General features: G+C 49.4%; 1 protein-coding gene across 1 annotated transcript in view; it reads left to right on the forward strand.

Moving 5' to 3' along the window:
• kif26bb (kinesin family member 26Bb) overlaps positions 1-11,730 on the forward strand; it is a 100,568-nt gene extending 88,838 nt beyond the window's left edge. The window contains exons 12-15 of the mRNA XM_048986600.1: positions 135-3,504; positions 7,936-8,138; positions 8,271-8,421; positions 9,307-11,730. Of these exons, the coding sequence (XP_048842557.1) occupies positions 135-3,504; positions 7,936-8,138; positions 8,271-8,421; positions 9,307-9,455 (3,873 nt within the window). The 3' untranslated portion in view covers positions 9,456-11,730. The remainder of the gene's footprint in view (positions 1-134; positions 3,505-7,935; positions 8,139-8,270; positions 8,422-9,306) is intronic.
• Positions 11,731-14,372: the final 2,642 nt, after the last annotated feature.

A 14,372-nucleotide genomic window follows, 5' to 3' on the forward strand; every position in this document is an offset into this window, starting at 1 on the left:
AGATATGTCCTTTCTGCACTTACCACAACTCTTTCATCAGTCTAACTAAATCTATGTATATTCAAAGGTAATTTTTCATGTTTACGACACAGAACAGATCTTTGACTTAGCTTGTCTTTCCATATTCACATCAGCAATACACTTCTAGCTCGTCTGGTGGGGAGAGCTCCTGTGAGGAGGGGAGGATGCGTCGGCCGACCCAACTGAGGACCCTACATTCTCGCAATGTGGTGGACTCTGACCTGCCTCTGCTACAGCTCTCCAGTGACCCAGATGACTACTCCAGCAGTGAGCAGTCATGTGACACAGTCATCTATGTGGGGCCTAATGGTTCCGCTCTGTCAGACAAAGAGCTGACGGACAATGAGGGTCCCCCAGAATTTGTGCCCATAATACCCTCGCTACACAAGAACAAGGCCGAGAGAGTGAGACCATCACCTCAGCTGACGCTGGATCCACAGTTAATTCAGCAACCTCAGCAGCAGCCATCGGGCGATGATTCGCAACTGGGCAAGCGTGAGCAGGACTGTCTCAAGTGCAACACATTTGCTGAGTTGCAGGAGAGACTAGAGTGCATCGATGGCAGTGAAGAGGTCAGCAGGTTCCCATTTGAGGAGGTTCCGCCTACCAATGTGGCCAAAGTTGAATATTCTAATAGCATGATCAGAAACAAGCTGGAGACACGCCTAGGCAAACTGGCATCGTATGAGCAGCAGTTGGAGGAGACTCGAGAGGTGACAGTAGAGGCAGCGATCACACAGTCTGCAATCTGCAGACTCTCTCAGGAAGCAGCTGACAGCTGCGAACTGTCACCTAGTAGATGTGTGACAGGGAGCAGCAGCAACGTGGGGCTGACCGAAGGTTTCACTCTCCATGACAGTGTGGAGTCCATGAGTGCCACCAGCTGTAGTGAGAGCAAATCACGTTCTGTAGGCTCCCCAAGGCTAGGCATTGCTAGCCTGACTAAAACGTCTGAGTACAGGCCAGCATCTTCGTCGTCTCAGCGTTGTAAGGTATACACCCAAAAAGGGACCTTTCCTTGTACTCCGTTGTCATCATTACAGAGCTTGAGCAAGGAAACTGAAAGGTCTTCTACTGAGTCTTTGCTTCAGCTTGAGACTAGAACTTCCCCTGTTGGTATGAGTTCTCAAATCCTAAAAAGAAACTCCTCTTCAATTAGTTTGGACTCAAGTGACATTCTGAGTGAAGTTCTGCTTCAGCCTTCATTGGAGAAGAAGAGAGAACTAAAAAGCAACACTACCTTGACTGTACAGCAGCCACTGGAGCTAAATGGGGAGGATGAGCTGGTATTCAGCCTGGTGAAAGAGCATAACATCAACGCCATGACAGACGATGGCAGACCCACCAGCATCATAAGCTTCAACAGTGATTGTTCAGTCCAGGCACTGGCTTCTGGATCTAGGCCTGTCAGCATCATCAGTAGTATCAGTGAAGACCTGGATCACTTCACTGTCACTTCCTCCATGACCACAACTTCAGCAATGACCAAACTCATTCCTTTCTCCGTGGAAGAAGACTCTTCCAGTGAGTACTCCATCAGCTCATGGCTCCAGGATGTGAGCACCAGCAGTCATGAGGATCAGGCTTTCAGTAGTGTCATTGTTCAGCCATGTTGTAGCCAAAGAGAAGCTTCGGCTGAACCGCTTAAACCTGAACTTTCAGAGGTTGCCCTCAGTGATGGCCACATTGTAATAAGGGAAGGGGTCACCTTGGGAACTGATGATTGCACTAGAGCTTCAAAAGTTAATGAAAAGTGTCCAGTAAGTGAAGACATTCCTCCCATAGAAAAAGACATGGTTGGAATTTCTAATTCACAAAATCTGGGGAACACAAAAAACATAGTAACCATCGAAATGAATATCTCTGATAATCCTTGTGACACAGCTGAACCAGCAGCAATGCAGGACTCTGCTGAACCGATATCATCCGTTAAAATGTCACAAATAAAAGATGTGAAAATGCCTCCTGTTCCAATTTCCAGTGGAATGAAATTTGAGGACCCCTGGATGAAAAGAGGCACGGATAACATAAAGCTTAAAGAAAATACTTGTGCTCTTAAACCAGAGAAGAAGGGTTCTTGTTCTGGAATAAATCAGAGCCAAAATGGCAGGCTTGGGTCAATCCCTGGGGAAGCGGCTTACTCTGCTGCTCTGAAAAGAGTAGTGGATGGCAGTAATATTGTCATAAATGCACCAGAAACCCTGCCACCTGTGCATACAGCTCATGTGTTTAGGGCATCCAGCCTTCCAAGAGGCTGGTGTCGTGCCAGCAGACAGGATAATAATGAGGACCCTTCTAATTCTTACTTGTATGGTGAATATAACAATTTAGGTATAACAACCTCCACCCCATGTAGTCCAAAGGCTACTCTACAAAAAAGGGGACCTTCAGCAAAGCAAGGAGTCTTTGCTCAGGCTAAGGGAATCCCACCACTGCCACCGATAAGGAAGTCCAGCCTGGATCAGAAAAACCGAGCCGGCTTTCAGTGTGTCACTAGCAACACTTCGACATCAAGCTTGACACAGTCTTTCCTACGTTACACAACTGATGATTCGGGAAACTGCGTGAAAAACAAAGGTCCCAGTGGAGAGAGCAGCAGACTTTTTAGTGCAAAGCTTGAGCAGTTGGCTAACAGGACTAACTCTCTGGGAAGGTCTTATGCGGGGCAGTATGACCGCCTGCCCTTGGAGAGAGCAGATAGTTTGACTTCGGTTGGCTCAAGAAGCAGCACGGGGAAGGAATGCAGCTTGCCGAGACTGAGCCGAAGTCTTCGGCGGAGTTCTGTGTCCTCGACAAATAATGGACACAGTAATGTGAATAGTAATATGCTACTGTCACCCAAGGCTAGCCCATCCAAGATCTCTGCAGTCAGCAAACTCCTAATGGTCAGCCCCAAGGCCCGAAGCTTATCCGCATCCAGCACTAGGACCTTAAGTTTCTCAACTAAGTCTCTCCCACAATCTGTCAACAGGAGCTCCAGTTTACCTCCAAATGGAAAGAACCAGAATCAGGGCTCCTGGTCAACTCAGTCTTTGAGTCGAAGTCGGGGATCAGGATTGGCCTCTAAGCTCCCCCTGAGGGCAGTGAATGGGCGGATCTCCGAACTCCTCCAGGGCACCATAGGCTCCAGAGCTCGGGGACCATTAGATGTTGAGGCGCGGGCAGGGCTCCCGGGAGAGGAGAAGCAGGTAGCCAGTGCTCTGCCGTCCCCGTACAGCAAGATCACAGCTCCGCGCAAGCCCCATCGCTGCAGCAGTGGCCACGCCAGTGACAACAGCAGCATCCTGAGCGGAGAGTTACCTCCAGCAATGGGGAAGACCGCCCTGTTCTATCACAGCGGAGGCAGCAGTGGCTATGAGAGCATGATGCGCGACAGCGAGGCCACAGGCAGTACGTCCTCGGCCCAAGATTCAATGAGTGATAAGAGTAGCTCTGTGAGTGGACGGAGGAATGCCAAAAACCAAAAGAAAAGGAACAATACAGGTACATTTAATTTACAATATCATTCTTTGGCTTTAAAAAGGCATTATGTTTGAATCTAAAAATGAATTGGGAAAATTATATACAGTGCTCTGCAAAAGTCTTAGGCAGTCCAAAGAAATGTTTAAAGCTGTTTACCTGGTTAGCAAGTGTACTTTGGCTTAGAACAAAAAACATAGTTTGACATTAGAAAATGTGCAAATTAAGAGAAACACAATAAAAACGAGTAATAATTTCTTTTGTTTTCTAAAAAGTTACTGATATCTAGTTGGATGGCTAGATGAACATCGCTTCAGTTCCCAAACTTCTCCTCAGGGGCACCTCAGCTGTTCCATGATTTTGTTCAATTTCACCAAAAGCTCAATTAAATAATTAAGTATATTGGTTTAAAAAGTTAGTGACAGATTGACTAGCTGTACTGTATGAGGTGTGCTAGTGGCCAAGTCAAAAAATACATGGCTACACTGGACGGTCGCTGCAAATACTAGGATGATTTTAGCAGAGGTTCTGAAATGGCTAAGCTGACACACTTCGACAGGCATAATATAGTTTTACACCAACACCAGGATAATCTAAACATCATTTTGTTTGCCTGCCTAAGACTTTTGCGCAGTACTATATATATATAATAAAATTATAGGCCTATAGTGTACAGTAAATGACATGTGGGAAATTATGTATACATGTATGTATGTGTCATGCCCGGCTCGTCCACTCCTCGTGTGTGCCACGCCCCCTGCCTTCCCACGTGTATTTCCCTGATTGTACCCCGCTGTATCTGATTACTTTGATTAGTCTTGTCTGGTTTTAAGTCCTGGTCTTACCTGTTAGCGTTGTCCGTCATTGATGTTTCCTAATGTTGGTAAGCGTGAGCTGTTTCCTGGTCCCTGTTTCCCCAGTAAACTCCCGTTTTGCCCCGTATTCGCCTGTCTGCATGCTCATTGCTCCTTACACGCACGATCGCCGCGCTCGCTGCACCCCGATCGTGACAGAATGACGGACCACAAAAAGAAGCGGACAGGGAGGAGGAGAGTCCCGCAGGAGACGATCCGTCTCGGCGCCTGCTCGCTCTCCAGGCTTTGGCTCCCGACAGGGGACGAAAGGGAAGTACCCGCCCTACCTCCAGCCCGGAGGCTGACCACACGCGACCCCGATCCCGTGTGGAAATACTGGTTCTCCAGTGAGGACGAGGACGAGGAGCCCTTCCTCTACCCTTACCCGGAGCCGGAGGCCTTTCTTCCGCCGTCCGTTTTTACGGACGTCGCGCCGCCTCCCGCCACCGCTAGGCGCCAGCGAGGGAGAAGGAGACCGGCGATCGCCGGTACAGAGGACCTCCCTCCGCTGCTCGCTGCAACGGCCGGACCCGAGGAGCTCCCTCCGCTCCTGCCGCCCGCGGACCCCGCTCCCGTGCAGCCGCCATTGCCGGCGGACCCCGCTCCCGTGCAGCCGCCATTGCCGCCTTCGCCGCTGCCGCCGCCTGCGCAGCCGCCTTCGCCGCTGCCGCCGCCTGCGCAGCCGCCTTCGCCGCTGCCGCCGCCTGCGCAGCCGCCGCCTGCGCAGCCGCCTTCGCTGCCTGCTGCAGCTCCCGGGCAGGCGCCCCCACTGCAGCAACCTGCAGCTCCCGGGCAGGCGCCCCCACTGCAGCCAGCTCCTGTTCCTGACTGCGCTCCAGTTCCTGCAGAGGCGCCCCCTCTGCAGCCGCCTGCTGCAGCTCCCGGGCAGGCGCCCCCTCTGCAGCCGCCTGCTGCAGCTCCCGGGCAGGCGCCCCCACTGCAGCCAGCTCCTGTTCCTGACTGTGTTCCAGTTCCTGACCGCGCTCCAGTTCCTGCAGAGGCACCCCCTCTGCAGCCGCCTGCTGCAGCTCCCGGGCAGGCGCCCCCTCTGCAGCCGCCTGCTGCAGCTCCCGGGCAGGCGCCCCCTCTGCAGCCGCCTGCTGCAGCTCCCGGGCAGGCGCCCCCTCTGCAGCCACCTGCTGCAGCTCCCGGGCAGGCGCCCCCACTGCAGCCAGCTCCTGTTCCTGACCGCGCTCCTGTTCCTGACCGCGCTCCTGTTCCTGACCGCGCTCCTGTTCCTGTCCAGGCGCCCCCACTGCAGCCACCTGCAGCTCCCGGGCCGGCGCCCCCACTGCAGCAACCTGCAGCTCCCGGGCCGGCGCCCCCACTGCAGCAACCTGCAGCTCCCGGGCAGGCGCCCCCACTGCAGCCGCCTGCTGCAGCTCCTGTCCCTGACTGCGCTCCTGTCCCTGACCGCCCTGCTGCAGCCGCTCCTGAGGTGCCCCCGCTGCAGTCCCCTGCAGTTCCCGGGCGAGCGCCCCCACAGCAATTGCCTGCAGCCCCAGTTCCTGATCTCGCCCCAGTTCCTGATCTCGCCCCAGTTCCTGATCTCGCCCCAGTTCCTGATCTCGCCGCAGCCGCTTCTGAGACGCTTCTGTCCCCGCCTGCTACAGCCGCTTCCAAGGCGCCCCCACTGCAGTCACCTGCAGTTCCAGGGCGAGCGCCCCCACGATGGCGGCTTGCAGCGCCTGGGCCGGCGCCCCCACTGCAGTGTCTTGCAGTTCCAGGGCGAGCGCCCCCACGACGGCGGCTTGCAGCGCCTGGGCCGGCGCCCCCACTGCAGCGTCCTGCAGTTCCCGGGCGGGCGCTCCCACGACAGCGGCTTGCAACGCCCGTGCCGGCGCCCCCTCTGCAGCGTCCTGCAGTTCCCGGGCGGGCGCCCCCACGGCAGCGGCTTGCAGCGCCCGTGCCGGCACCCCCTCTGCAGCGTCCTGCAGTTCCCGGGCGGGCGCCCCCACGGCAGCGGCTTGCAGCACCTGGGCCGAGGTCCCCACTGCAGCGTCCTGCAGTTTCCGGGCTGATGCCCCGGCCGCCTGACCGTGTTCCTGTCCCGGCGCCCCCTCCGACTGCAGCAGCTCCAGAGGCGCCCCCTCCGACTGCAGCAGCTCCAGAGGCGCCCCCTCCGACTGCAGCAGCTCCAGAGGCGCCCCCTCCGACTGCAGCAGCTCCAGAGGCGCCCCCTCCGACTGCTGCAGCTCCAGTCCCTGTCCTAGTCCCCGAGGTGGTCCTGGACAACTCCATCTTGGCTCCTCCCTCTTCGGAGGTGGAGGAGCTGGAATGGGACCCCTCGGGGACAGAACTTGTAACCCCTTGTCCCTCGCCCCGGCGACTTCGACCCCGAACTAGGGTCGGCCTGTCTGTGTCCCGCAGGGGAAGGGGACACAGACGCAGGGCTGGGGTCCCGCCCGCCCTGCCCCCTGGCTCGCCCTCCCTCGCCTGCGCTCTGGCTCGGCTGGCGCCTGCGGGTCCTGGCCCTCCGGGTCGGCTGTCGCCTGCGGGTCCCTCTCCAGTGCCTCGTCGCCCCGCCTCGCTCCCCTCTCCAGAGCCTGGTCGGTCGCCTGCGGACTCCCCGACGGCGGCTCCTCGGTCGCCTGCGGGGCCCCTACCTCCGGCCCTCCCCCGGACGTCGTCGCCTGCTGCAGCTCCCCCCTCCTCCGGGCCTTCGCCGTGGGTCCCTCCTGCTCCCTCGTCCCCTTCCCCGGTGCTCCCTCCTGCTCCCTCCCTGGCCCCTCCGCGGGTCCCTCGCCCTGCCTCCTCGGCCCCTCCGAGGTCCCCTCCGGCTCCGGCCTCCCGGCCGCCTGCGGCCCCTCCGGCTGCCGCCCGTCGCCCGCTGGGTCTCCCTCGGGCTCCCCTTGGTTCCCCCTCCTTGTCTCCCTATGCCCCTGCCTTTGTCCCGCCTGTCTCTGTCCCTTCGTTTTCTGCTCGTCCCTTCGTTCCGCCCGTCTCTGCTCCTCGTATTCCTCCTGTCTTTGCTACCCGTCCTCCTCTGTGCCCTCTGTTCACTCCTGGCCCTTGTGTCCCGCCGGTTCCTTCTGTGTCCCCTCTCTTTCTCTGTCGGTCCGTGTTCCCCGTCCTCTGTCAGGTTTTGTCCCTGGTCCTGTCTTTGTGCCTGTTCTGTCTCTCTGTTTAATTCCCGGTCTCTTGTTCTTGGTTTTGGGTTTTGTTTTTTCAGGTCTTGGTCCCCTCGTCCCGTTCGTCGCCTCCTCCTGGGCGCGCCCGGTGAAGCGCGCCTTTGGGGGGGGGCTCTGTCATGCCCGGCTCGTCCACTCCTCGTGTGTGCCACGCCCCCTGCCTTCCCACGTGTATTTCCCTGATTGTACCCCGCTGTATCTGATTACTTTGATTAGTCTTGTCTGGTTTTAAGTCCTGGTCTTACCTGTTAGCGTTGTCCGTCATTGATGTTTCCTAATGTTGGTAAGCGTGAGCTGTTTCCTGGTCCCTGTTTCCCTAGTAAACTCCCGTTTTGCCCCGTATTCGCCTGTCTGCATGCTCATTGCTCCTTACACGCACGATCGCCGCGCTCGCTGCACCCCGATCGTGACAGTATGGATGAATGTAAATATATATCTGGTCTGTGATCTCCTGGCTCCTCACTGCTTAGGGTCACAGCGGCGCCGCCTGATCCCTGCACTCTCCTTCGACATGACTTCACCGGTAAGGAAGCAAGTTCTGAGCCCTGGAGGCCGCTGGGTGGATGGCCCCCTGCGGGCTGGCCAGAGAGGCCCGACCGATACTTTTGAGATCAAGGTCTACGAGATCGATGACGTGGAACGTCTGCAGAGGAGGAGGGCTGCTGGCTCCAAGGTACAGTGGGGAAATCGTTACTTGGTAGAATGCATTTTTGTATTTTACAGTTAATATTAAAGTGTTTTTATATAAAAATGACAATGTCAGGATTGCAAAAGCATAAATATATTTATATGGTTCAATTTCCAGGAAGTGATCTTCTTCAGTGCCAAGCTAAAGATCCTGGAGCACCGACAGCAGCGCATCTCGGAGGTGCGGGCGAGGTACGACTGGTTAAAGAAGGAGCTGGAGCAGACGAAGCAGCATTTGATGCTGGCGCCGGAGAAGTGGACCAGTGAATGTGAGTTACTGCAACCCCATGCACACTGCCGTGTTTCAAGGCTTACAGAGACACCCTGTAAATGTTACGAGATGCGAGTCAACTTTGCTTTATGGAAGCAGATTCCATTCTGATGCACTGATCTCCCTGAACTTCTCATTTCCAAAACACGTGGAAGACTCTTCAGATCTCATATTTCAACATCAATATTCCTAGCTACTGTATAAACACTAAAAATTTACCCTAGTAGGATTTACTCAAATAGGCTATTGACACGAGCTAGACAAAAAACCCTGGTCATAATCAGGTATGTAGAATATCTGGATCTAAATAATAATATACAATGTTTCACCAGAGGTTAGGAACTGAACCAACTGTCATTGACTATATCTGAATGGATTTTTAGCAGTCAGACTGAAGACAGGGATATACAGAGCCCTTTAGGGACCTGTGCAAATAAATAAAATGCTCTTACTCTTATCATTCCGTGTGCATGCATGTCATACAAGTATCTTGTTCGCACGCGCAAGAAAGTAAGAGCATTTCAATTTTTTTGCACAGGTCCCTTCAGGGGCGCAGTAGTAGTTATAAATAGAAAAAGTAATTCATGTTTTCATGCAAAAATTATTTTTAGCATCCCAGTGTCACACAGTTACCTTCCGCAGTCCAAAGACATGCAATTAGGCTGATTTGCGTCTTTAAATTTCCCACAGAGAAGTACTGTGTGTATGTGTTCTGTGATCGACTGACATTCCTGATAGTGCTGCATTCCAGCTTTGTGTCCTATAATGCCTGTGATAGACTCCCCCACAACACTGACCTGGAAGGACATCTGGGTTATTTTAATGTTACAAGGCAGACACGACAGTAGTAGAAACACTTCTCCTTGTCTGCCGTGCTTTGCAGTTGATTTGCAGCAGACATTTGAGGTGGATTCGGTGGAGTACCTGGAGGCTCTGGAGTGTGTCACTGGGCGTCTGGAGAACTGCGTTAACTTCTGCAAGGCGCATCTAATGATGATCACGTGCTTCGACGTCACGTCCAGGCGGCGATGAAGGAGGCGACGGCAGAGACCGCCCAAAAAGAATGTGCCCATATGAAGTGAAGTGATTCGAATGTGATGGACAGTATGGAATTCATTGTACAGCAGTGTGTCCCAATCCGGTCCTCAATTTTGCTCCTTCCCAGAGGAAACATGTGGACCGGCCGTGGATCCACGAGGATTGGGGAAACACTGCTGTACAGGAATCACCTGCATGCTTATCCGATGCCTGCTGAATCTCTGAAAAGCCAAACGTTATGTTCCCGCAAGATTAGGAGATACCTGTGTGAATGGATAATCACCTTTATCAAGGAACTGCTTCATGCTTCTTTATGTTATTATTTTCTTACAATGAATAGACTGAAGAAAAAGGAGGAACTGAAAGGGAAGGAAGGAAATGAGTAAAGAGTTACGGTAGAAAAGTCAGCAAGTGCCTTGCAAAGACTTGCATATCCAAACATCCCTGTATATATGTATAGATGGTGCTAACGTATATTAGATGAAAACAAAATATATACATACATTTGACCTTTTTCATGTACAAGTATGCATTTTCTCTTCTTTTTACACTTATTGTCAAATATATTCTTGCTAGGAAGGATAGACTGTGTTAAGTGTAGTTCCCTTCAATTTATTTTTTACTTCACAAAATGAGTCTGAAGAGTCTGTGAGAGTGTGGGGGAAAAAATAAATATTTTAAATGAATTTGGCCTTATATGACAAATGCGATTCTCCGTGAGCGAATTTCAGATTTGCTGATGCAACACTGTGCTACCTGAGGTCAAGTAACTAAGAGGCTATGAGCTTTACATGCCCACACGTTACCACAGTGAAAATGGTGCTGAGGAAAATGGTGCTGCAGTGATGTTCCTTGTCACATGATCCTCATCACCACAATCAAATATTAAACAAGTTTTCAGACGTTTGGAAATGAATGATCGATTGTCTCCTGAATTGAAAGCGTCACAAAAAATTGTGCCGACTTTTGAAAACTGTAAGAAAATCACCATCAGCTCCCTAAGTTTATCTGACTGTTATAAATTACCACCCACATGCCGATTTATTCCGCTTCCTCTCCCTGGTGCCCCCAGGCTGTACTACAGAGACACAGTTGTCACACTTAAATAAGCCGTGCATTTCTGTGTCAGTATGTCAAATAGGCAGCGATGCACATAACTGCTACGCAAGTACGCATTTACATTATAAAGCAATACGTGTGGCAGTTTCTTGTCGTGACAGCATGATGTGTACTTATTTTATGCGCATTTGCCCTGCTCTACCATGAAATTACCATGCATTTGAACCTTTATACTGCGAATGAAGTACAAATTAGCCATATAAAGGTTACAATGGACAGTAATTTCGTGTCATAGCAGTGCAAATGCACATAACATAAGTACACGTCTGCACGGCTATGACAAGACATTGCCACCCGTATCGCCAGTTATGTGCATCCTTGCCAAAGGCCATGTGGGAATCTTCATTTGTGCCAGGAAATGAATCCCCATCCATTCTCCGCAGTCCCATTGCAGCCTAGTACTGCATGCACACCAGTACCTATTGTCACTTTTCTGAAGATCTTTAGCCTCTTTTTAACCCTGTCTGCCTTATCGGTCTCATTCGCCGGCACCCACTCCTGTCCCATTCGATTTCACACCCATCCTTTCACCTTCATCATGTTAATTTTCGAAGGATGTAATTAATTCCTGAACTCAGGATGATTAGTTTCACAGAGTTTCTTATGGTACACGAAATAGTTATACTGATTCGCAATGTGCTATGCATTAAAGACTGTACAATACCACATACAATTTCATTTATACTGTATATAGAAAATGCATAAAATGTCATTAGGTGTTGTGGAAATATTATAATTTTTTTCCCTTTTTAACAAATGCACTTGACAGTGGATTATGTGGGTGCAGTCTACCATAGTTGGTCAGGCTCCTTCACTCTGTTAATGGTGTACCACAGAATCATAGTGTATTTGATATATTTCCCATAGCCTTGCATTGGATGGCCTTTCCACAATGTAATATAATCTGATTCATAGTGCACTTTGATAAGAGCGTATACAGTATGCTTTGTGTCTGACTAGTCACGGCGATGCTCTTTGTTGTCAACATGAAGCCTCGATCATATGAATTCAGCTTGAGTTTCCTCGATGTGCAAGAGATGATCATGAGTTGTGATAAAGATGCTAAAATTGTGCCTGTATTGTGCTATGTACACATAGATGGACAAGCAATGTACCCGCCACCATCAAATAAATGCAAAAATAATAATAATTATAATAATAAAAAGTGCAATCATTTGTCTACAATCAAATGGAGATTCTTGTTCATGTTTTTGGGAAGCAGAATACAGAATAGATATATTATTCGTATCCTTTCTCAGTCCATTAATCAGTGATCAATTACATTTACCACTTAAACGATTGACTTATCTAGATTTATTTAGATTGATTTCAGTAGGAATCAAATAATGGGTAAATATTTCATTAGGAAACAGCTCTTAAAGGAATAAGATGGAATAAGAATACTGAGTGCTTTGAATATACTCATGTTGTACAAAACATTTATTATTGATCGTGTTAAATGCTTTAAAAGGCCTTCAATTTCATGCTTTTTTCTAGCTAATAACCTAATTTTCAGCCAACTTCCTTGCTCTCCTACTAGTTTGCTGTGAGCTGCTTGGATCTGGCTGTTTTTCCTCAGATGTGGTGGTGCAGCTGACTGACTGGAACCCCAGCCTTTCTTACTGTTTTAAATCACACCCACGATCATCTCAATCAATTAAATAACTTGAAATATAACAGTGGGGTGTTCTAATGGGATATTGGCCCCTAAACACTCCATTCCTATTGGTAAAGACAATGTGAGATATGATATAAAATACATAATTAGAATATTAATTTTATATTTAGATTCTTAGATATTTAGAATTTTGTATCAGTGAAAACTTTGTGTATTGTGGGAGAAATATTTGGACTTTGGACAAGCAACATGGAAAGTAGTAAGGAATTAATTCTCATTATAGGAATTTTCACCAAGCAAGAAGCTTGGAACAATGGATTTCCAAACTGAATTCTTTGAGGTAGATATTTAATCTATAAGGATTAATTGCTTTAGGAAGTCAAATACTGAATAAGCATTTCCCCATGACCATGGATAATGGATAATTAATGTCAAAAATGATACATTTTGGAGATGTGTTTCATACTGGATAAACACTTTGAATTAGTGAGGATCCTGATGACTCATTTACGTGCAGAGGTGTATTTTGTTAGTGACGGATTGTAAGACTCCTACCTGCCACTGTGAAGGTCAATGAGCAAGAAAATCAAAACCGACAAGTACAGGCAGCTAGAACATTCCCCCAGTGGGAGAGTGTGGCTGTGCTGTGGGTGACTGCGTATCTCGTCTCATTCAGTGAAAGGACTGCTTGTCTGCTATACATGAATCCAGACCCACAATGAGGAGAGGCTCATTTACGTAACATTCTGATCAACATTCTCAAGCACAACATTGCAGCACCTCATGCCCATTTTTGCTGCATTCGTGTTTACAAAATAAATGCTGTAGAATATTTTTTTTCTGTTACAGTGGAGTAATTTTACCCTTCAACCTCAACGCACAGCACCTCATTCAATGGTAAAATACAAGACAGATTATTTATATTATATTATATTTATATAAAAACCTACAGATGAGTTCTGAAAAATGTGAATGCACATCGAAACCCAAACATATGTATTAAGTACATTTGGTACATACTTTATATTTAATACATTTTGATAATGATATTGCATTCCTAGCTCTAAGATGAAGCAATACAAAATTTATTAGAAGGTTAATGTAGGCCCATATAATAGATTGTCAGGATCAGTCCTTGCTTTGTCCATTTCTGTCCAGTATTTCTCTGTGTGACCAGTAGGTGTCACTGGTCATCCCGTTCGATTCCCTGTGTTCCCCTAGGTTTATCCCCACTCACAGTGCACATAGATCTCCCTGTTCCTTGGGTCATCATGTGGCTGAATGCATGGCTAAGAACCATATAGCCTGGAACATCGCGAGTTCCAGGCTATCTGTGCTCCAGGACTCTCTTTTGGTTGACTTTGTGCGTATATCATGTTTCTTGCGTTTCTGAACCCTGGTTAGGTCCTTGTCCATAATGTCTATCCTGTTCTTGGTTTATCTTGCCTGAACTTTGTGCGCAGTTCGTATCCAAGTCCTGTATTCCTGGTATCTCTTAGTCCCTAATATTTGAGAACTTGTTAATGACTCACACCTGTCCCTCGTCTAGCCTTTGTTACCTTTGTATATAAGTCATTGTGTCTCCTTAGTTCCCAGCTCAATTACTGAGTGTGATTGAATATGTTAGCAGTCACAGTAAACCCTGTCCTAAATCCGTGTTCTCACTCTGCGGCTTCTCCTGTTTAGCTTCAGCCTTCATTAGTACTTGTATTGCTTTCATGCCTTTGTTTAGACCCCTCGTGTGTCTTTTGTTTGAGTTGTGTTTGTAATAAAGTTCCCTTTGTCTTGAAAGTGGCTTAGTAGACAATCATCAATACCCCTCCATAACATAAATATTTTTTAAAAAAAGCTTTCAAGATTCTTTCAAATTAGTGCGATTCAATTCACAGGTGAAATTTCCCAAAATAAAATATCCATCTTCCACCTGCTCACAAGGTTACAATATAAACAAGACTGGGAGAAGATCATCCAGGCATTAAGGCCCCTGTCTAGCTGAAGCAGCATGTACAGACAGAAGACAAGCGCTATAGCTTAAGGCTAACGGCACAGCAAGAGACAAGAGAAGCAAACAGAACCAGCAGGAGAGACCTGGAGGGACATTCTGTCAGCAGCCCTCCGACAGTGTGAAGCTCAGAGGCTGCGTTCCTGCCTGGCTGCTGCCACCATCTTCCCCA

Source organism: Brienomyrus brachyistius, chromosome 19 (genome assembly GCF_023856365.1).
Source record: "Brienomyrus brachyistius isolate T26 chromosome 19, BBRACH_0.4, whole genome shotgun sequence".
Taxonomy (NCBI): domain Eukaryota; kingdom Metazoa; phylum Chordata; class Actinopteri; order Osteoglossiformes; family Mormyridae; genus Brienomyrus; species Brienomyrus brachyistius.